This window comes from Mustela nivalis (assembly GCF_964662115.1).
Source record: "Mustela nivalis genome assembly, chromosome: X".
NCBI classification, from domain to species: domain Eukaryota; kingdom Metazoa; phylum Chordata; class Mammalia; order Carnivora; family Mustelidae; genus Mustela; species Mustela nivalis.
Genome location: NC_139040.1, coordinates 92,243,462 through 92,266,434, shown reverse-complemented (window position 1 = coordinate 92,266,434; position 22,973 = coordinate 92,243,462). Strand labels below are relative to the sequence as shown.

The following is a 22,973-nucleotide window of genomic DNA, read 5'->3' as shown; positions in this document are numbered from 1 at the left end:
GTCTATCTTCCCATCGCTTTGGATTCACTTCTCCACCAGTCCTACCTTTCAGAATGTAGTTTTTCCAGCGAGATAAACACAACACCAGGCAAAGTGGGTGCAAGGCAAGATTTATTAAAAACACTCTCCGGTGAAGTTTCAGGGCTCAGGAGAAGGGGAGCCAGGAAAGTTGCGCCGGGAGGAGGTGGGCACCCTCAGGGAGGTTCTGTGACTCTGGAAAGCAGAGTGGCGGAAGTCGCACCCAACGCAGGGAGAAGGGGGCTTTTAAGGGGCCTCGAGGGGAGTTCAGGGGTCTTTTGGCAAGTTTCCCTTATTTGGATATTTCGCCTGCTTGTGGGGGTCCCATTGGTCCACTGGAGCCCGGGGTGGGGTCTCAGATTCCCGCTTGTCAGGGTCCCATTGGTCCACGGGAGCCCGGGGCAGGAGGGTCTCAGATTCCCGCTTGTCAGTGTCCCATTGGTCCATGGGAGCCTGGGGCGGGAGGGTTTTCAGATTCCTGCTTGGGTCTTTGTTCTCCTGTCCGAGCTCAGGATTTGTGGCGGGGACTTTCGCCATCTTAAGTAGCCCTTTATTTCTGCCAGCCCAACACAGAAAGTGGTTGATTTTCTGTTTCTAGAATTGCTGTTCTTCTTCTCTTTGATCTCCCATTGGATTTGTAGGTGTTTGCTATCTTTAGATAAGCTATCTAGCTGATCTCCTGCTACCTGAAGTAGTCTCAGCCTGCTACTTCTCCGCCATCTTGACTCCTCTCCCCTGGACCTGGAATTTTCTTGATGGGAAAGCTTTTTTGTTTTGTTTTGTTTTAGGCAGAGAGAGTAAGACAGAGAGAGCACAAGCAGGGTAAGGGGCAGAAGGAGAAGCAGACTCCCTGCTGCGTAGGGAGCCTGATAATGCGGTGATGCAGGGCTCAATCCCAGGACTCCGGGATCATGACCTGAGCCAAAGGCAGATGTTTAACTGACTGAGCCACCCAGGCACCCCGGGAAAGTTTGAATAACAATTTCGATTTCTGTAATAGACACGGTTATTCAGATTTTTCTCTTTCATCTTTTGTCAGACATAGTAAGTTGTATTTTTTAAGAAACTTGTCTATTTATGTTGTCTGATTTAATTCTGTTGTAGTCTGAGAATATAATCTGTATGATTTCTGTGTTTGGTCTGTCTTTTTTTCCATGTGTCTGAAAAGAATGTATATTCAGCTGTTGATGGGTATTATGTTCTATAGGGTATAAATCAAGGTGGTTGCATGTTGTTGAAATCTGTTGCTTTACTGAATTGTAGGCTACTTGTTCAATCAATTATTTGTCATTTTAGGGGATAAAAACTGGCAGAGATTTTAAAGTTTATATGGATATGGAAAGGCCTTAGGATAGCCAATAGCAGTCTTGAAAAAGAAGGAAAAGTATTAATTAAGGTTTATTGTAAAGCTACAATAATCCAGGTAGTGTGGTTTTGATGTAAGGATAAACATATATAAATCAAATAGAAGAGAGAGTCCAAAAATAGACCCACACATATATGGACAACTGAGTTTTGTCAAAGGTACAATTCAGTGGGGTAAGGGAATTTTGTTTTGGAACAAATTGTGCTGGGACAAATGGGTATCAGTACTGGAAGAAAAATACCCTTGACCCGTACCTCACACCATATATAAAAATAACTTGAGTTTAATATGATTAAATTGTTTCAATTAGACCAACTCATCTAACAGATATAAACTGTTAACTATGATAAATACACTTTAAAAACTACTGAAAGACAAATACCGTATGATTTCACTCATATGTGGAATTTAAGAAACAAAACAGATGAACATATGGAGAGGGGGAAAAAGAGAGTGAAGCAAACCATAAGAGACTAGAAAACAAACTGAGAGTTGATGGGGGTGGGTGGGGGTGGGTAAATAGGTAATAAGTATCAAGGAGGGCACTCGTTATGATGAGCACTGGGTGCTGTATGTAAGTGATTTATCACTAAATTCTGCTCCTGAAACCAATATTACACTATACTTTAACTAACTAGAATTTAAATAAAAACTGGGGGGAGAAAAACTACTGAAGGAACTAGATAGTGACCAAGGGGAATTTTTACACCAAATATTATCAGGGTTATATTATAGTAACACCATTTTCTGTTACAGTAGGCAGTTTTTGTCATAGTAGGCTGTTAACTAGGTTAGACTCAAACTGGAGATGCTGTCTCATTTATGGTGGGTAGAAACTTAGATCTCTGCTCAGACTTGTTCTAACTTCTAACTCCTCTTCAAAATCTCCCTGCTTTTGTTTACTCCACTAGTACATGTTTTGTTTTGTTTTTCTAGAGAATATAGTTATTGTCTGTAGAAGGATTTTTTTAGGAGCTTGTTTCTCCATACTAGAGGTGGAACTAGAGGTGGAACTCTTACAATTGATTGTTGTGCATTGAACCTATATTCTGAGACCTTACTAATAAATTCATGTATTAATTCTAGTGAGTATTTTTGTAAATTCCTTAACATTTTTTTTGCATCAATTACCATGTCTTTCTATCATTTACTTTTTAGTCTACATGCCTTTTTTTATTTTATCTTGAGAGCAAAAGTTTTCAGTCTTTCAGCATTGAGTATATTAGCTGTGGTTTTCGTTAGATGTCCTTTATTAACTTGTGGCAATTTCTTTCTATTCCTAGTTTGATGAAGGTCTTTAACATGAATGGGTATTAGATTTCCTGGGTGCTTTTTTTGCATTTGGGATGAACATTTTATTCTGCTGGTATGGTGAATTTCACAGATTTTCAGATGTTAAACTGACATTGCCTTACTGGGATAAACCCTACCTGATCATGATTATTAACATTTTTTATGTATTTCTTGAATCAGTTTGCAATAATTGGTAAGGACTTTTAGCTCTGTGTTTAAGTGAGGTATTAGTATTCAGTTTTAGGGGATATTTTGTTTACAATATCTTTGATTTTAGTATCATATTAATGCTAGTCTCATAAAATGATCTGGAAAATTTCATGCCCACCTTATCTTCTGAAAGAGTTTGTGTAAAGTTGCTATATTTGCTAGGAATTTTTAATGTTCATTCCTCTGTTTTGTGATTTTGTGTAATATTGCTTTAAATTTTATAATTTTTCTTTAAATAGATGATAAAATATGCCAGTGAACTCATATGGATCTGAAGTTTTCTTTGTGGGATCACCTTTAATTTTGAAATTAAGTGTCTTAAACAGATATGGAAATATTCAGATGTTCAATTTCTTCTTATTTTGATTTCTTTGAATTTGTACACCTTATCTATTTTACCAAATATTTGGCATATGGTTGTTTCATAATATTCCTGTATCATTGTTTTAATATCTGTTTTATCTTCCACAATGTACTCTCTTTCTCTGAAATTGATAAAACTTCAGTTCAGCAGGAATATATTAAAAATCTATCTTTTTATGCACTTAATAGCATAGCTTCAAGATATATAAAGTAAACATTGGCAGTGCTAAAAGAAGAAACAGACAAAATGTGTAATCATAGTTACAGATTTTAACATATCTATCTCTATAACTGATTTTGTCTGGTTAGAGACCAAAGAACCTTTAAAGATATAGAAGATTTGAGGAGAGCCTAGGTGGCTCAGTTGGTTGAGCATTTGGCTCTTATTTGGGGCTCAGGTCATAGTCTCGGGATTATGGGATTGAGCCCCACATGGGGCTCCACACTCAATGGGGAGTCTGCTTGAGATTCTCTCTGTCCCTCTCCTTCTGCTCCTCCCCCTCCCACACATGCTCTCTCTCCCTCTCTAAAATAAATAAATAAATATTTTTAAAAACAGCAGAAGATTTGAACATGATAAACCAATGTGACCTAATTAACATACAATAGGTCACTACATGCCACAACTGTAGAATATACACTTTTTCAAGTGCATATGGCATATGGAGCAAAATAAACCCAATTTTAGGATATAAGGCTAATTGTAACAGATTCCAAAGGATTGAGCTCGTATGCTAAATGTTCTCTAATTACTGTTGAAATAAATTAAAAATGGACAGAAAGACACCAGAAAATATCCAAATGTTTGGAAAGTAAGCAACAAACATGGAAATATCCCAAAAGTCAAAGAAGAAATCACAGTGGAATTAGAAACTGTTTTGAGCAGAATGATAATTAAAATATGGCACAGCAGAACTTGTGGGGTGAAACTGAAGCACTACTCGGATAGAAATATATTGGTTTATGGGGCGCCTGGGTGGCTCAGTGGGTTAAAGCCTCCCTTCGGCTCAGGTCATGATCCCTAAGGTCCTGGGATCAAGCCCCACATCAGGCTCTCTGCTCAGCAGGGAGCCTGCTTCCTCCTCTCTCTGCCTGCTTCTATGCCTCCTTGTGATCTCTGTCAAATAAACAAATAAATAAATAAAATCACGGGGCGCCTGAGTGGCTCGGTGGGTTAAGCCTCTGCCTTCAGCTCAGGTCATGGTCTCAGGGTCCTGGGATCAAGCCCCATACCGGGCTCTCTGCTTAGCGGGGAGCCTGCTTCCTCCCACCCCGCCTGACTCTCCCTGCTTGTGATTTCTGTCTGTCAAATAAATAAATAAAATATTTAAAAATAAATAAATAAAATATTTTTTAAAAAAAAGAAATATATTGGTTTATATATATCTACCAGAAAATTAGAAAGTTTGGTGATTAGAATTAGTAGAAAAATTGGTGATCTAACTTTGCAACTCAGGACATAAAATAATGAAAACTAACAAAGTCAAAACTTGGTTCTTTGAAAAGGTTAATACAATTGATAAATCTTTAACAAGACTAATCAAGAAAAAGAATGAGAAAACACAGATTATTAATGCCACAAATGGAAAAAGAAATGTCACTACAAATCCTACATATATCAAAAGGATATTAAAAAGATATTATTACCAACCATTTCCCAATACATTTTATAATTGAGACTAGATGGACACAGTCCTAAAAATCACAAATTACAAGGTATACCACAAAAAGAAAGAAAAAAATCTTAGTAGTCTTTATATCTATTGAAAATATTAATTTATAACTTAAAATCTTTTTGCAGGGGCACCTGGGTGGCTCAGTCAGTTAAATGTCTCTTGGTTTTCATTAGGGTCATGATCTCAGGGCCAAGGAATCAAGCCCTATGTCAGGCTCCACACTCAGTGCAGTCCATTTGAGTTCCTCTTTTTCTCTCCCTCTGCCTCTGCTCCTCCCCCTGCATGTGCTCGCTCGCTCTCTCTCTCTCTCTCTCTCTCATAATTAAATAAATAATATCTTTAAAATAAAATAAAATCTTCCTACAAACAAGCTCCCAGTCCACATGACTTCATTGGTGAATTCTTCCTGTTATTTAAAGAAGGAATAATGCCAATCCCATTCAAGTTCTTTTGGAGACAAAGAGAGAGAGAACACTTCCCATCCCATTTGATAGTAAGTGGAACGGTATTAGAATGAAGAATTACACTCCTTCAGAAAGATATTAAGAAAGTGAGTAGGGGGACGCCTGGATGGCTCAGTAGGTAAAGCTGCTGCCTTCGGCTCAGGTCATGATCCCAGGGTCCTGGGATCGAGTCCCGCATTGGGCTCCTTGCTCAGCAGGGTGCCTGCTTCTCTCGCTGCTTCTGCCTGCCTCTCTACCTGCTTGTGTTCTCTCTCTCTCTCTCTCTCTCTCTCTGGCAAATAAAGAAAATCTTTTAAAAAAGAAAAAAGAAAGTGAGTAGGAAGCCACAAACTGGAAGAAGATAATTGCAATACATAGATTTGATAAATGACTTATATTCAGAATATATAATGAACTCTTAGAAATCAAAAAGAGAAAGGCAGACAACCCAGTAGTAAAAGAAATGGGTAAGAGACATGAGTAGGTACTTTAAAAAAAAAGAGGTATCCAGGGGCACCTGGGTAGCTCAGTGGGTTAAGCCTCTGTCTTTGGCTCAGGTCATGGTCTTAGGGTCCTGGGATCGAGCCCCGCATCGGGCTCTCTGCTCAGTGGGGAGTCTGCTTCCCCCTCTCTCTCTGCCTGCCTCTCTGCCTACTTGTGATCTCTCTCTCTGTCAAATAAATACCTAAAATCTTTTTGAAAAAGAGGTATCCAAATAAATGGTCATTATGTATATGAAAAGGTGCTGCACATCACTACTTATCCAGGAAATGAAAATTAAACCCCAATGGGACAACCCTACACAGACACATATACACAAAAGAATGGATATAATTAGAAACACTTACAGTATCAAGTGTTAATGAGTATTTGGAGCAACTGGAATTTACATATGTCGATGGTAGGAATGTAAATACTTTCAGCCACTTTGGGAAACAGGCAGTACCTAATGGTGCTAAATGTATAGCTGTCCTGTATCCCAGCAATGCCACTCCTAGGCATTTACTTAAGAGAAATGAATGCATATGTCCACCAAAAGAAAGGTACAGAATGTTCACATCAGCATTAGCATAATTGTCAAGAACATGAAACACCCCAAGTGTCCATCAACAGGAGAATGGATTACTGTTGTATTGTTTTCTTACAATATGATAATATACAGCAATGAAAAAGAAAGAGCTACTGACACACACAAGAGCTTGGATGAATCTCAAGAAATTTATTGAACAGAAAAGCCATGTGTGCAGATGAATACACGTTGTATATATAGCTCAACTTATGTAAAGTTCAGAGATAAGCAAAACTAATCTCTGATTATAAGTGAATAGTGGTCTATGATCAGAGTGGTGGTTATCTCTGAGAGTCATTGATTGACCAGGAAGAGCTGCAATGGAACTTTCTGGAACAATTAAAATGTTTTATATTTTCATCTAGATGGTGGTTACATGGGTATGTATCTATAAAAAATTCACTGAGCTCTGCAGTTAAGATCTGAATTGTACTATGTAGAAATAACCTCAATTTTTTAAAAACAAAGAATTTCTTAAACACATCTTATGAGCCTATGAGATTATTTCTTGGGGATATTTATATAGAAATGGTATTACTTGATCATTGGGATATACATGCAGTGCACTAAGTATGCCCATTTCATTACATCTATGTCAACACTTGGAATTATGTGCATTTCTTATTTTGTGGCCCATCTAATGAATATAAAGTGGTATTGTTTCTTGTACTTTCTCTTTTTTTAAGATTTTATTTATTTATTTGAGAGTGTGAGAGAGAACATAAGAGAGACAACACAAGTTGGGGGCAGAAGGCAGAGGGAGAAGCAGACTCCCCACCAAACAGGGATCCCAGTGTGGGACTTGAGCCCAGGCCCCTGAAATCATGGCCTGCCCTGAAGGCAGACCCTTATCTGACTGAGCCAACCAGGCACCCTGTTTTTTGCTCTTTCTGATATCAGTTATCCATTTGGGTTTCCCCTTCAGTGAATTAGCTTGGTCCTATTATTTTATCTTTTCTAATGATAGAGTTGTTTTCTCCTTGATTTACAGCTAATCTGCTCATTTTCTTTTCCACAGAGGCTTTACCTCCACTGAGGTGCCCCTGGTTATGGGTGTTATTTACTATCTTCTGAATATTTGTTCCTATAGGAATTAACTCAAAAGAGTCTTCCATTCTGAACACTTAAGCTTTTGATTTATATTCTGATGACTTCTATGCTGACACCACTAGTTGCTATATTATAACTGGATTCTTGGGGCGCCTGGGTGGCTCAGTGGGTTAAGCCGCTGCCTTCGGCTCAGGTCATGATCTCGGGGTCCTGGGATCGAGTCCCGCATCGGGCTCTCTGCTTGGCAGGGAGCCTGCTTCCCTCTCTCTCTCTCTCTGCCTGCCTCTCCATCTACTTGTGATTTCTCTCTGTCAAATAAATAAATAAAATCTAAAAAAAAAAACAAACAAACAAACAAAAAACAAACAAACAAACAAACAAAAAAAACATTATTATATTATAACTGGATTCTAGTACCACATTTACATGCATATTAGCCAATTACCATAGGCTATTTTACTTTATTTATCCTTCCTTAGTATGTGAAGAATTGGCATCATCATTGCCCACATCAGGAATCCTCTGACAAAATTACAAATTTTGTCAGATTCTGTTTCTTATTTCTTCCCTCTTTGTTATCTTCTCTTACTAATTACTTTGCAATTCCTTTTTTTTTTTTTTAAGAATACTATCCAGATACACTCTCATCTTAATTCCTAGTGGCATCACCCAAAAGCAGATCTGTATTTTCTTATGCTTGGCTTCTTTTATTCCTAATGAGATTTGCAGATTCGCTTCTTCTATCTGGTTCATCCTAAATGCTCCTGATAGATTTCATTACCTAAAACATTGCATTTATCTTTGTCACTGGCTTTACAAAGTAAACTTACAATTATTCCGTATTATATAACACATGACCAGTGTGGCCCATGTAGTTCCAGTTCAAGTTGTATCCATACAGTTCCTTAATTCATGCAATCCTCAAATTTTCACCTGATCTTTAATGCCTATCATAGATGAAGTTCGTCTCTGCATCCAGGATCTTTATTATCTTTTGTTCTGCCTATCCAGGTAATAGACACTTTCCTATTGTTTCATTTCAGGTTATTATCTATTCCATGAAATGGCAAATTTATTGCCCTTCTCAGTTTCTGTTGCCCTGCCCCTCAGATGCTTCTGCCCCTAGTAATTTTTGGAAGTCCCTGAAAATAATAAGAGTAAGTTATTTTCAGTGTTTGAACACTAAGCATGAAGGGAACACTTAACACTATTAACTCACTGAATTTGTGGAGGATAAGAATATAAGAGGATTTTGCTATATTTCGGAGGGACTTTCAAAAGACTATACTTTCAGGGCTCATTTCTATAGTTTGTTACTAGAGAAGCCTCTCTGAATGTGTAGAGTATCTGAAACCATGAGGAGGAGGCACAGTGTTCTCTCCTGAGCGTGAAGCCGGCTTTTGGTGTTGCTTTTTGTAACTGCCGTTTGCTGTTGATGATGATCGTTTTTCTCTCCCTTCCGGAGGGACTTTTAAAAACTCTACTGAGAGGTTTCAGTAGAACACAGACTGTAATTGGAAAGTAAAAGCAGCAGCACCAGATAATAAGAGTTTCCTGCTTAGGCATTGTATTTCTATTATGATAGAAATCCATTAAAATGAATAGCACAGAAAGTGTCTACTGTTGAGCTTTAGGGGAAAAAAGTCTCCCTAGCACTATGATCAGATTAATTTTTCAAAGCAAAAGGCTTAAACTGCTTAATGAAGCATAAGTACATGTTCAAATGGCACAAAAGAAAGTGCTAAGCAGGCTAAATGAAGGAGAGGGCATGAATGTGTCTTTTGATTCGCGAGTAAACGGGACTTTCGGAGGCAGTTTTGTGAGTGGCAAATAGAATGCAAGCTTGCACACGCAGCTGTTATCTAGGCTGCTGACTCTCCATTTATGTGCTGTTCATTGAATCTGTGGGCTCAGGAAAGGTATAGAGAAGCTTACTATTGCAGGAGCAGATTTTCGAGACTCTGATATGTCTCATGCATTATTCTGATAATGAAAACATTTGTGATTCCCACTCTGGGTGAAACTAGTTTATGAATTATGTTAAAGCTTATTTGTAGCAATAAAGATATAAGGTACAGTGACTTAAATGCTAAAGAATTTTACTTCTCTTTCTAATATCACAGGCCTTTGAAACACCTCATTGCTCATGTTTATTATGGAATCCAGGTTCCTTCCATGACATAACCCCACCATCTCTTGGGGTTTTTTTGGTGGCACCTGCACATTTGTATCTGTGTTACTGCCAAGTCCAGATTTTAGTAAGCAAGAAGGTAGAAGAGGGTATAGAGAAAACATTCCTACTGTCTCAGTGCTCTGGCTTGAAAGTGGCACCCATCATTTTCCCTCACATTCTGCGGATGAGAACATTGTCACGTGGCCATACCCAGTTTCAAAGGAGGCTGAGAAATGTTATATGACTAGGCAGTCATACGCCTGGCTTCTACTCTGTTAATGAAAAAGAATGATGAAACAGATTCTAGTGGACAGTTTTCAGCCTCCCCAGATAGCTTGTCTTCTCTCTGATTCTAAGCTTCTTGTTAGATGTATATGTTTTTAGGGCCAAGGAAACAATTTGACCTAGGTGGAGAGTTGGAGCATAGAGATCCGGTTATTGTTTGTATAGCACAGGATGGCTATGGCTACAGTATGTTTCCTGTAGGTATGAACAAATTAGTTTTTTCTTGGTTCTATCGAGATATTGACACACATCACTGTATATGTTTAAGGTGTACTACATAATGACTTGACTTAAATCCGTTGTGAAATGATTACCACAATAAGCCTTGTTAAAATCCATGTCATAAAGATGCCAAAAAAAGAAAAAAAGTGTGTTTTCCTTGTAATGAGAACTCTTAGAATCTACTATATTAGCAAATTAAGTTGATTTTTGAGCACACTGATTTGGTACTATTGCTAACAAGCAAAAAGGAGCAAGAGTCATGGATTTAGAATCAAAAGCTAATGTGAACTTGGACTCCAAATCACTGCCTCCAAACCTAGTCTCTGCACAGATATTTTCCCTTAAAACCTTTGTCTTTTCAATCTTCAGTTCATCCTACTTTATATCTCTCTATCCACCTACTTCATATCCTACCAAAATAGAGCTAGAATTCTTCTGTTGAACGCCAGTCTTCAACACTTAATAACTATATGTTTTAAGGCAAATTATATAAATAACCATTATGAGCTTCACTTTCCTTATCTACAATTGGGAGATAATAATCAGAAATACCTCAAATGGCTTTTGAAAGGATGGGTTGTGTGTGTGTACACACACACACACACACACATATATACACACACACATATAAGTATATATATTTGTTAGAGCAGTGCTTGGAACATTGTAAATTTTATGCAGGAATTTGGCACATAAATGCTATATGTGTCTCTCTTGTCATCATTGTGGCCATCATCATCATATTTACTGGTTTCCCCCATGTTCAATTTATATTAGTTTATGAGTACCTTTTAATCCTCTGTTACCTATTCATTATGTCAATTTTACTGTCTCTCTCTTTTTAGATGGGAAGTTTGGGATTAAGACCTCACAAAAGAGAATTTCTGGAAAAGATTCCTTTCACGGTGAAATGGAGGGTGAAGATACAAGAGATGACTCACTGTATTCCATTTTAGAAGAACTGTGGCAAGATTCTGAGAAGATAAAAAGATACCAGGAAAAACAGAGCAAACCTCTGAGTCATGCTGCTTTCATCAATAAGAAAGTACTGAATACAGAGTGGGATTTTGAATATAAAGACAGTGGAAAATTTGTTCATCCAAGCCCAAACCGTATTCCTTCACCGAAAAGACCGCATAAATGTGACTCATTTGGAAAGAGTTTTAGGCATAATTTAGACATACATATTCCTAGTAAAAATAATGCAGTGAAGAACTTTGATAAAAATACCGGACATGGTCAAGTTTTCACGCAGAGCTCTTCTTATACTAACCATGAAAACACTCATACAGGAGTGCAGTTCTGTGAAAGTGATCAGTGTGGAAAGGTCCTCAGTCTCAAACAAGCATTCAGTCACAATCTGAAATTTCCTGCTGGGGATAAAGCAGACATGTGTTCTGAATTTGGGAAGATCTTCACCCAGAAGTCACACCTCTTTCCACCTCAGAGAATCCACACTATGGAAAAACCTCATGAACTTAGCAAGTGCGTAGATGTGTTTACACAGAAGCCACTACTCAGTATATATCTAAGAGTTCACAGAGATGAAAAACTGTATATATGTACTGAGTGTGGGAAGGCTTTCATACAGAATTCAGAATTAATTGTGCATAAGAAAACCCACACTAGAGAAAAACCCTATAAATGCAATGAGTGTGGAAAATCATTTTTCCAGGTGTCCTCTCTACTTAGACATCAAACAACTCACACTGGAGAAAAACTCTATGAGTGCAGCCAATGTGGGAAAGGCTTCTCCCTGAACTCAGCCCTCAATGTACATCAGAAAATTCATACTGGAGAGAGACACCACAAGTGTGGGGAGTGCGGGAAAGCCTTTACCCAAAAATCCACACTCAGGATGCATCAGAGAATTCATACAGGAGAGAGATCCTACATATGTACTGAATGTGGGCAGGCGTTCATCCAGAAGGCACACTTGATTGCCCATCAGAGAATCCACACTGGAGAGAAGCCCTATGAATGCAGTGACTGTGGGAAATCTTTCCCTTCTAAGTCACAACTCCAGATGCATAAGCGAATTCACACAGGAGAGAAACCGTATATATGCACTGAATGTGGGAAGGCCTTTACCAACAGGTCCAATCTCAATACTCACCAGAAATCTCATACTGGGGAGAAGTCTTATATATGTGCTGAGTGTGGAAAAGCCTTCACGGACAGGTCAAATTTCAATAAACACCAGACCATTCATACCGGAGAGAAACCCTATGTTTGTGCTGATTGTGGGAGGGCCTTCATCCAGAAATCAGAATTAATTACACATCAGAGAATTCATACCACAGAGAAGCCTTATAAATGTCCTGAGTGTGAGAAGTCCTTCTCCAAGAAACCACATCTCAAAGTACATCAGCGAATTCACACGGGAGAGAAACCGTACATGTGTGCAGAATGTGGAAAGGCATTCACTGACCGGTCCAATTTCAATAAACACCAGACAATTCACACCGGAGATAAACCCTATAAATGCAGTGACTGTGGAAAGGGCTTCACTCAGAAATCAGTCCTGAGCATGCATCGCAATATTCATACATGAAAGTAACCCTTTTTCTTTCAAATGAGCAAGCCTTATCACAGAAGTCAGGTCCAAGTGTATGTTATAAAATCCATCCAAGACAGACCCTCTATGAATACGCTGCATGGTCCAATGTATCCATCCAAGCCTTTCCCACCTGAGATGAGAAAAATTATTCAAAAGAAACCCTCTACTAATGTGTCGAATAAAAGGGACTTTCCATGTTTGCAGGGCCTCACACACTATAATAGAATTCATCCTGGGAAAAATGCTGTTGGTATGATGCATTCGGAAAAGCCTCCCTTATAGAAAGTATTATAAAGCAAATTGTTACCAAATTCTTTATAGATAGAGCTCCATTTGTATGTATTCTATACATACAAACGTATGTGAAGGACAGTCATGTTTACTGTGTTTTATTAAGCCATGTGAAGTGGCAACAAAATGAAAGGGAGAAAACAAAATCATGTATCTGGTATGTGGACCTACTCTCAGTTCCATAGGGTGTTTGTGGCAGAACCCATTACACAACAGGAGGAGTTATTGAATTGAAATTCTTTTTAGAATTTAATATAACTGTGTCCATCAAATATCTTTCCTATTGAATCTTTGTGTGAATCCACAGTTTTAAAGTCATTATGGTTTTACATATATACACATCGGCAGACATAATCTCACTTGAACACATAAATACAGTCTTATCATTCATACTGGTTTCCACGACATCGTTTGTTTCTCTTCTTTCATTGTGGTACAGTGACAAAACAGCCAGAGACCTCTCCCATCCTTTATGCCTACCCCTTTGCAATGTTACTCTTTTTTTTCTTTCTTTCTTTTATTAAGAGGTAGAGAGCTCTCTACTCCTTGACTCTGAGCTTGGCCATGTGATTTGCTTTGGCCAACGTACATTATTAGCAAAGAGATTCAAGAGGCTGGAGAAAAGTCTGCCTTGAGTCTTCTCTTGCTGCTTTCTGGAATTCTGAGACCTTCACATGAAGAAACTAAAGAGTACTCTAATGTGGGTATGAGAAACCTTGTGGAACAGAGATGAGCGAGCACAGATAGGAGGCCTCTTAGACCAACTTCCAGTCATGAAAGTGAGACCTTCCTCAACCTCCAGCCCCAGCCAAAGTGGCCCACACAAGAAGAGCCATACCAGTTGCTGCAGCTGACTAAAAGAATTATGAGATACATAAAATGCTTCTTGTTTTAAGCTACTAAGTTTTGGGTAGTTTGTTGCACGGAAAACGCTAAACAGTACCTTAAAGTATATACTCGTTGGGGGGATTATACAAAACACAAGACGTGGCATTAGCTCTGGGCCTGGGTGGCAGGTGGAGACTGGAAACAATGAGGAAAACTGTTAAGAAAGACTGGAAAAGACAGCAGCTCATATAATTTACTAAGGAAAAGAATAGCAAAACAGTCACCATGCTCTGTGAGAAGATAGAGAATCTACCAAATGAACTTGTGGATCTGGCTAAGGAGATTTCCATCAGAATGTTGAAAATATCAATTTGCTGCTTTTCAGCTGCAAAAGAGAGATGAACTAAGGAAATAACTGTTCCATTTACAAGCAGAATTCAGAAGAAATACAAAAAAAAAAAAAATCCAGGACTTGCTGGGTTGGAAAATAACTATTTCTCACATCTCCAAGTTTCTCCAGTCATCAAAATAATCAAGATGAAAAATGGTCTCAGGGTAAAGATCAAATCATGGAAACGGCTATTAAGACCCTCTTAAAATGTGTGAAATGTTTAAGTTGGTGTTTTGGGGACTCTCAGCTAAACCAAATGGCTTCTAAAAACTTCATTACATTGTCTGCCCAATAGCCTGATGCATGGCTAAAGTAGAGAGGGGCCTGTCTTAAAAAGAATTGTCATTGTGACATTTGGGGCATGGAGTAAATACAAATGAGATTTGTGGAACACCTATAAGGTTTCTAATAGAGTTTTACTACCTTCAAGTTAGACTTAAAAGAATTGAAACAGTCCAAAATGAAAAGCGGCCTTGGACTACCTTCTCTAACTTCTATGAATGGGAAGCAAGCAGAGAAAGTTACTCAGCTGCCATTTCTTACGGTAAAAGAAGGATGTCTCAGAAGACCCAAGAACAATATATTAAAATGGACTGGGAAGCCATTCCCAGGTAGAACTGTGACCCAGTCAAGAATCATGTGCTGCTGAAGCAGGGAGACTTGTCAACATTTGCTCTGTGGGACTTCAGAGTTGTTAAGGAACAGTGACTAAGATGTGCCTCATGTTCCTCCCTTCTTTTAAGTGAGAGTATCTACTGCAGTTCAGTAGTCCCTAGCTCACCAGTGTGAGTGTGTGTGTGTGTATGGGCGGGGGTGATGGTCAAATAACTTGTCATTTAGCTCACAGGTCTCTGGATCAAGAAACTGAGAAATTGTACCCAAGGAGTTTCAGCCACATCTGAACCTGATACAGAAGACCTGAGGTCCTGTATTTGAGCCTGATGCCCTAATTTGGAATGAGACATTTGGAGGCCTTGGAATGAGGGTGAACATATTTTGCATGGTGTGGTAATATAAATAATTAATGACCAGAAGATAGTGTTAGATAGAAAAATGTTAACAAATTTCTACCCTCCCTATATGTGTGTCCCTTTTCAATCTTCATTTTGCTTTGTGTTTCAGTTGGGCTAATTTCTATTACCCTATCTTCAGGTTCATGGATTTTAACCCCTTACCCCGTTAGGTCTGTTTAACCCCTACTTCTGTTAGGTCTACTCATGAACTCATTAAAGGCATTCTTCATCTCAGTTATGTTTTTTTTTTTAATTTCTAGTATTTCCATTTGACTCTAAGAGTTTTCATCTTTTCTGCTGAAATTCCTCATCTGTTCATACCTGTTGTTCACACTTCCCATCATCCTCTCTAACACGTTAGTCATTGTTAATTTTAATTCCCTATTTGATAGTACTAACGACTGGGTCAGCCGAGTCTGGATTTTTTTTTTTTATTGTGTCTTAACAGTGGACTGTTTATTCTCGCTGTTTTGCATCTAATAATTTGTGGCTAAATGTCAGATGTTGTATGTAGGAGAGTAGGAACCGAGGTAAAATTTATTTCCTGGAAATAGTCATGACTGCTCTTCTGATAAATCAGTAAGGGGGGAAGGGGGAGTCCATCTAGTCAGAATTTGGACTGGGTTTAGGTTTTGTTGTTGCTGTGGTACCTGCATTGAACTATAAACTTCAAATTTCTCAAGGATTACCTTGGGCTTAGGGTAGGCACTGGTTTTCCAGGTAATTTTTCTCAGTATTCTTGTACCACCCTTGCCTTTAGGCCCTTCCTGTGTGCCTGCATCTCAGGGAAGATCTCTCTCCATGCCCGTGTCCCTCCCGTAGTAGTAGACTGCTGTTATTACTTGGTTCTTGGTAACCTGATGAATAGGGGTCAGGAGTTGTCCTGGGCCAACCTCAGTTTTAGGCAGGACTTATATCCCTAGGTCTTGCAGGACTTGTATCCCTAGGTCTTGAGGGTGGGTTTGTTTGTTTTTTCAGTGATCCCATTCCTCCCTATTGGTAAACGGCCTTTAGTGTTTTGGCTCAGGATGATTATCTGCCCTTCCCCCATGAATGGAAGATTTTTTTCCTTTTCCTTTTTCTCTAGTCACAGTGGATCTGCACCTGTGTCCTGGGGGTGACTGGGTTTGCATCACTTCCCCCAATGGTTTAAGGCTTTTGTTCTGTAAGGAAGTAAGGTCCCACTGGGGCTTTTTACCATTTCTGTATCAGCAGCTGTCCACTTGCATGCCTACACCACAGAGAGAGGCCTTCTCCAGTCTCCTTCCCTACCCCCATCATTTCTTGTGAGCATCTAGTGGAGGTCTGTAGCAAAGAGCCTGCATTTGAAAGCCAACTACCCTTAGGTCTCCAGTTCTCAGGGGTTCTATATCCTCATGCTATTCCACACTCAGTCTTTAGAACTTCATTAAAACTTCTTGCTGAAATCTTACTGCTGGTACTGTGGACCTGTCTTCCTTCTTGCTTTGCCACAGGTGAACCAGTGACCATTTCCTATCTCCTCTGAGACACTTGTCTTATACATCAAGATAATTGGTTCTCTGCGGTCTTAGTTCTTTGATGAGTTAAGAGAAGTTATGATTTTGTAGATTACCCATATTTTTTCTTCTTCTAAGAATGGGAGCTATGCTCTTTACAGATGTCTACATCCTAGGCAGAAGACAGAAGTCTGGATGGTCTCCTTTGGCCATTAACATCAGAATGTACGCCCCCCTTTCAATGTGACTCTTCCACTTCATCCATCAAGAGATAAGAGTCCACTTCTCCAACCCTTAAAACCGGGCTTAGCCATTTCTTTGGCCAATGGGACATTAGCAAATATGACACAAGCAGATGTTTGAGAAGTGCTGACACACTGAGGTTTGCCCACTTTTGCTCCTCTTTGTCCTAAGGACAAGTATGAGAAGGCCTGGGTTGTGCTGTTAGATGCTGAGAGACTTCATGGAGCCGTGATGGCATAGAGGTGAACCATCCCCGGTGCGGTTCCCTACACCAACCAGATTTTCATCTGCCAGACATACAAATGAAGCTATACTAGCCATCCAGCCCTGGTCAAGCCCACTGTGGTCAGTAGCATCTGAGATGACCCTGCATGATCCCCATTTCCTGGTAGCCACTCCTTTGTAGAATCCCCTCCTCGAGCTTGGGCTGGATTTAATGACTTGGTTCTAGTAAACAGAATGATGCTGAGGTAATGGGATGTCACTTCCGAGGTTAGGTTACAGAGAAACTGTGGCTTATGTTTTCAGGTACTGTCTCAGATGGCTCACCCAGCTGCCATCTCATGAGGCAGATCTATGGAGAGACCCATGGGAGTGAGTTTGGGAGCATATCTTCCCAGTCTAGCCTTCAGATGAGACCATAGCCCTAAATGATAGCTTGGCTGCAACCTTATGAAGACCTTCAGCCAGAGATACCCTTCTGAGCCTCACCTGAATTCCAGACCCATGGAAACTGTGAGATAATAAATACTTGTTTTAAGCTGCTAAATTTTAGGGTAACTGGTTATGTAGTAATAGATCAGTAATACACTGGCACAGACTAGAAAACCTCTGCCATCCATCCCACCCACCCCAGACAACTCAGAATCATGGATTAAGTATTGATTGTTATAAGTGCTAAGTTTTGGGGGGCTTGTTACCCAAAAGAAAGCTAACTAATACATTTATTATTTATCAGATTTCCTCCTCCACTCTTCATCTCCAACAGATAACCAATACTAATCAACTACTATGAACACTTTCATGTTTTAATCTGTGCTTGCTTTTAATTATATATAGACATACATACATTCCCATGCTTATAATCAGATAGAAGCTATATAAAGATTGTTTTCTTCCTTGATTTTCAAATAATGGGATAATGTCATACAACTATCTCTGCATCTTGCTTTATTACTCAACAATTATTTTGAATGGTTGCATGATAGTTCATATGGATGGATATGCAATAATTTATTCAATCTTTTTCTTATTAAGATTTATCCACACACACACCTTTTTTTAAACTTTTTTTGTCACTAGGAGCAATGCTGTTAAAAATATTAAGAGGTATCTCACCTTTTAACCTCTTAATATTTTTATGCTAGGCAAAGTAAGTCATCAGAGAAAGATAATTATTATATGATCTCTCTGATATGAGGAATTTGAGGGCAGGGGGTCGTGGGGGGTAGGGAGGGAAAATATGAAACAAGATGGGATTGGGGAAGGAGACAAACCATGAGAGACTCTTAATCTCAGGAAATAAACTGAGAATTGCTGGGTGGGGGTAGGGATAAGGTGGCTGGGTTATGGACTTTGGGAAGGGTATGTGCTATGGTGAGTGCTGTGAATTGTGTAAGACTGATGATTCACAGACCTGTACCCCTGAAGCAAATAATACATTATATGTTAATAAAAAAAATATTAAGAGGTAGTTTGCACAGTGGTTAGGTAGATGGGCTCAGGAACCAGTCTGCTAAGGTTTTAGTCCTAGCTCTACTAGTTACTAGCTATGTTACCTTAAGCAGGTTAGCTATCCTTTTGTCCTAGTTTCTTCAGCTGTAAAGGATGTTCACACTAGTATGCATCTCCTAGATTTGATATGAGAAGTGTATTAACTGCTCAGGGCCACCGTAACTAAGCAATATAGCTTGAGTGGCCCAAAACAACAGAAATTGCTTGGTCTCACAGTTATGAAGGCCAAAACTCTGAAATTAAAGAGTCAGCATGGCCATATTCCGTCTGAAAGCTCTAAGAAAGGAGCTGTTCGGTGCCTCTCTCCTAGTTTCTGGTAGCCTCAGGCATTCCTTGACATTAGATGCCCATTTTCTCCCTGTGTATCTTCACATTGTGTTACCTTTGCATGTCTGTCTCTATGTCTGATTTTCCTCTTCTTGTAAGGACACAAGTCCTATGAAATTAATCCCACCCTAATGGCCTCATTTTAACTTGAATACTTCTGTAAAGACAATTCCCAAATAGGTTTATGTTCTGAGATATTGTGGGTTAGAACTTGGACATGGTTTTTTTTGGGGGGGGGGGGGACAATTACCCATAACAAGGAGTTAATGTACTTGTTTGTATAAAGCACTTAAAACTGTGCATGAAGAGAAGTTCTCAGTGAGTATTAGATGTACCCCACTTCCTGTACTTGCTCAGGTCCCTTCATAATTCTCTATGCTTGGCCAGGATATGAGAGCTTGTCTGTGGCATCTTAGTCTCATCTAGGTACCTAAAGAAAATGTATTGGGTAACTGGAAAAGCAGGCCTAGGACCAAGGTTTGTGCTACCGATATTTGAGGATCAGGCCAAGAGGGATTCATCTACAGAGGATAATGGGAAGGAGCAGCCAGAGAGGTAAAAACATACCAGGTGAGCAAGAGGCTCCCAGAAGACTGTATTGGAAACACTGTGGAAGCAGTGTTTCAGTGGGCAAATTGTCTGGACTGGAGGTCAGTTCATATGAAAACAGAAAATTAGTTCTAGGAATTTGTGACAAGGATGTCACTGTTAACTTTGATGAGTGTTATTTTAGAAGTGAATTTGACTAAAGAAAAAAAACTGAGCAAACCTGAAGGAATTTCTGAACTCAAGTAATGTTACTTCACCACAAAACTTTTTTGATAGAAAAATATTAGATCACTGGGCTGTATTACTCTATTGTCTGGGTTATACTAAGAAATGCGTTTTCAAGAATCCTATTTGACTCCAGGCTGGAGTTGGCCAGAAGTAGAGATTGCATGAGATTTGGGAGATCAGAGTGAAGGAGCAACCATTACTCTACAAGTTTAAGATTTGATACAGTGAAGGACAGATGCAGTGGTACCCAGGACGTTTTAATTTTTCCTCACTCTCTTCCATTCTGTATTCAGCCCTTCTTTGTGTCTCTCAGCACTGCTGACCACCAGTGGTCCCAGGCCCACCATCAGATGCTTGGCTGAGGCCCACGAAGGTGGCAGCTTTTCATAGTCTTGTCTAGAAGCTCTACCTTGCCCTTCTCAATTCAGCAGTCGAATGTGCCTGGCTTCTCAGATTTTCCTGTAAGCTGGGACTTACCCACCACCCATGCCAGCATTTCTAAAGGGTGGTTTAGTGACTTCTCTTACCCTCCAACTCCCCTTTCCATACCTTTACTTTCCCAGCTACTCCCACAGTTGTGCCTGGTCAAATTCATATAAAAAATTACTTATTCCATAATAATTATAGAATCCACTTCCCTCATTGAACCCTGATTGGTAAGTTACTTCCTTTTCCTGAGAATCTGGTAAATGTTGCTCTTTTAAAACTGAGTGATGCCATTGAGAAGTCTTAGACTAATCCCCTTCCTTTTTTTTTCTGGTACCTCTCTGCCATATAATCCTTTTTTATGCACGAAGTTAAGGATCTTTAGAAGCATATGTGTAGGTCTTGATGCTTGTGAAGTAATTTTAGTTACAATGAGCTGTTTCGATCATGATTCAAGCCTTTCATTTCAGTGAAGTATTTTATAAAATTTTTTTCTGATGGATTTTTTTCTGATCCATTTCTTTTCCAAGGATGTCAAGTATTGCCTATATAATATGTCTTTGTCATCTCCTCCACCCATTTCGTACCAGTCTACATTCATTTCATATCAATATTATTTTTGCTTGTGAGTGATTGTCCCCCACCTCCCATTCAAAGATAGTTCTCCATGAATCTCTCATGGTTCTTATTGTCTGGACATTAACAGCCAATGTGCTCAGATTTATTTATATTCCTGGGCAATAAAGATAGAGAATGTTTTTCTCCCTGGAGAAATTCCCAGAAATCTGCCTACATTCCAATAGGATAAAGATGTTTCTCTCTCCAAAGAGGAGGAGGGGCAATAAAATGATAAAGCAATATTACTTTTCCCACATTTTAATTATGCAAATTTCTAACCATGTAGAAATACTGGAAGAACAGTACCATGAACACACGTGTCTAACTTTCATCTAGATTCAACAACATATATGTAAATTTTTTCCTAAAAACTTGATGGTAAGTTATAGACATAGTGTTACACTCATAAATACTTGAGCACCCGTTTCCTAAAAATGAGGACATTCTCCCACATAACTGGATTATCATTATCAACCTAATTCTATGATATCTCATAGCCAGTCTATTTTCCAATTTCTCCCATTGTCCTTCAGAGTATATTTTACAGCTTTATTGAGGTATAATTAGTACACATTACATTAGTAATTAGTAATTCTATTTACATTAGTAAATAGAATTTGATGAGTTTTGACATATATGTGCACCTTTAAAAGCTTCATGACAATAGAAATAATGAACAGATTCATCACTCCCAGAAGTTTCCTTATCCCCCTTGTCATCCAACTGTCCCTCCCTACACCATTCCCCCATCCACAGGCAACCACTGATCTGTTTTCAGTCATGATAAATTAGTTGTATTTTCTACAATTTTGTATAAATGGAATCATAAAATAGGCACTTTTGTTTGGCTTCTTTCATTTAGCATAATTCTTTTGTGATATATTTGTGTTGCTATAGGCATCTATATTCATTCCTTTTTATTACTAAGTGGAATTTCATTATACACAAACATATATATATATATATATATATATATATATATACCAAATTTGTTTATCCATTCATTGTTGATTAAAATGTGCTGTTTATATTACAAATAAAACTGATACGAACATTTATATATAAGTCTTTGTGTGGATATAGCTTTCATTTATCTTGTATAAATATCTAGGAATGAATGGCTTAGTCATATGGTGAGTGTATATGTTAACTTTTTAAGAAACTGCTAAACTGAAATAAGTCAATCAGAGAAAGACAATTATATGATCTCCCTGATATGAGGAAGTAGAGAGGGAAAGTGGGGAGTTTTGGGGGTAGGGAAGGAAAAAATGAAACAAGATGGGAGCAGGAGGGAGACAAACCATAAGAGACTTAATCTCAGGAAACAAACTGAGGGTTGCCAGGAGGAGGGGGTAGGGAGAGGGTGGTGGGAATATGGGCATTGGGGAGGGTATGTGCTATGGTGAGTGCTGTGAAGTGTGTAAACCTGGCGATTCACAGACCTGTACCCCTGGGGCTAATAATACACTATATGTTAATGAAAAATAGAAGGAAAAAAGAAACTGCTAAACTGTTTTTCTGAAGTCATATACCAATTTTATATTCCCACGGGCGGTATTATAATTGTTCCATTTGCTTCATAGCTTTGCCCTCACCGGGTATGATTATTCCTATTAATTCTAGCCATTTTAGTGGGAGTAAAGTGGTATCTCACTGTGTTTTATTTTAATTCTTTAAAATATTTTATTTATTAATTTGAGAGAGAGTGAGAGAGCACAAGCAGGAGGAGAGGCAGGGAAGGAGAAGAAGACTCCCCGCTGAGCTGAGAGCCTGACACGGGGCTCGATCCCAGGACCCCAGGATCGTGACCTGAGCCAAAGGCAGACGCTTAAACTGACTTGAGCCTCCCCGGTGCCCCACACTGTGGTTTTAATGTACTCTCTCCTAGTAACTAATGCTGCTGAGAATCTTCCACTTTTTTGCCATCTTTATATCATCTTAGATGATGTTTTCCTTAAAATATTTTTCCCGGGCGCCTGGGTGGCTCAGTGGGTTAAGCCGCTGCCTTCGGCTCAGGTCATGATCTCGGGGTCCTGGGATCGAGTCCCACATCGGGCTCTCTGCTCAGCAGGGAGCCTGCTTCCTCCTCTCTCTCTCTCTGCCTGCCTCTCTGCCTACT

The 22,973-nt window shown here is 39.1% G+C and overlaps 1 protein-coding gene across 8 annotated transcripts in view; it reads left to right on the top strand.

Annotated features, from left to right (window-relative positions):
* Positions 1-22,973, top strand: part of ZNF81 (zinc finger protein 81) — a 165,767-nt gene that overhangs the window by 90,476 nt on the left and 52,318 nt on the right. For 6 of the 8 annotated variants that reach the window (XM_082718039.1, XM_082718036.1, XM_082718037.1 and 3 more), the window contains one exon: positions 11,014-21,919. The exons of the other annotated variants lie outside the window; for them this stretch is intronic. In XM_082718039.1, coding sequence (XP_082574165.1) covers positions 11,014-12,722 — 1,709 coding nt within the window. In that variant the 3' untranslated portion in view covers positions 12,723-21,919. Of the gene's footprint in view, positions 1-11,013; positions 21,920-22,973 lie in introns of those variants that run through there. 8 annotated transcript variants of the gene reach the window in all.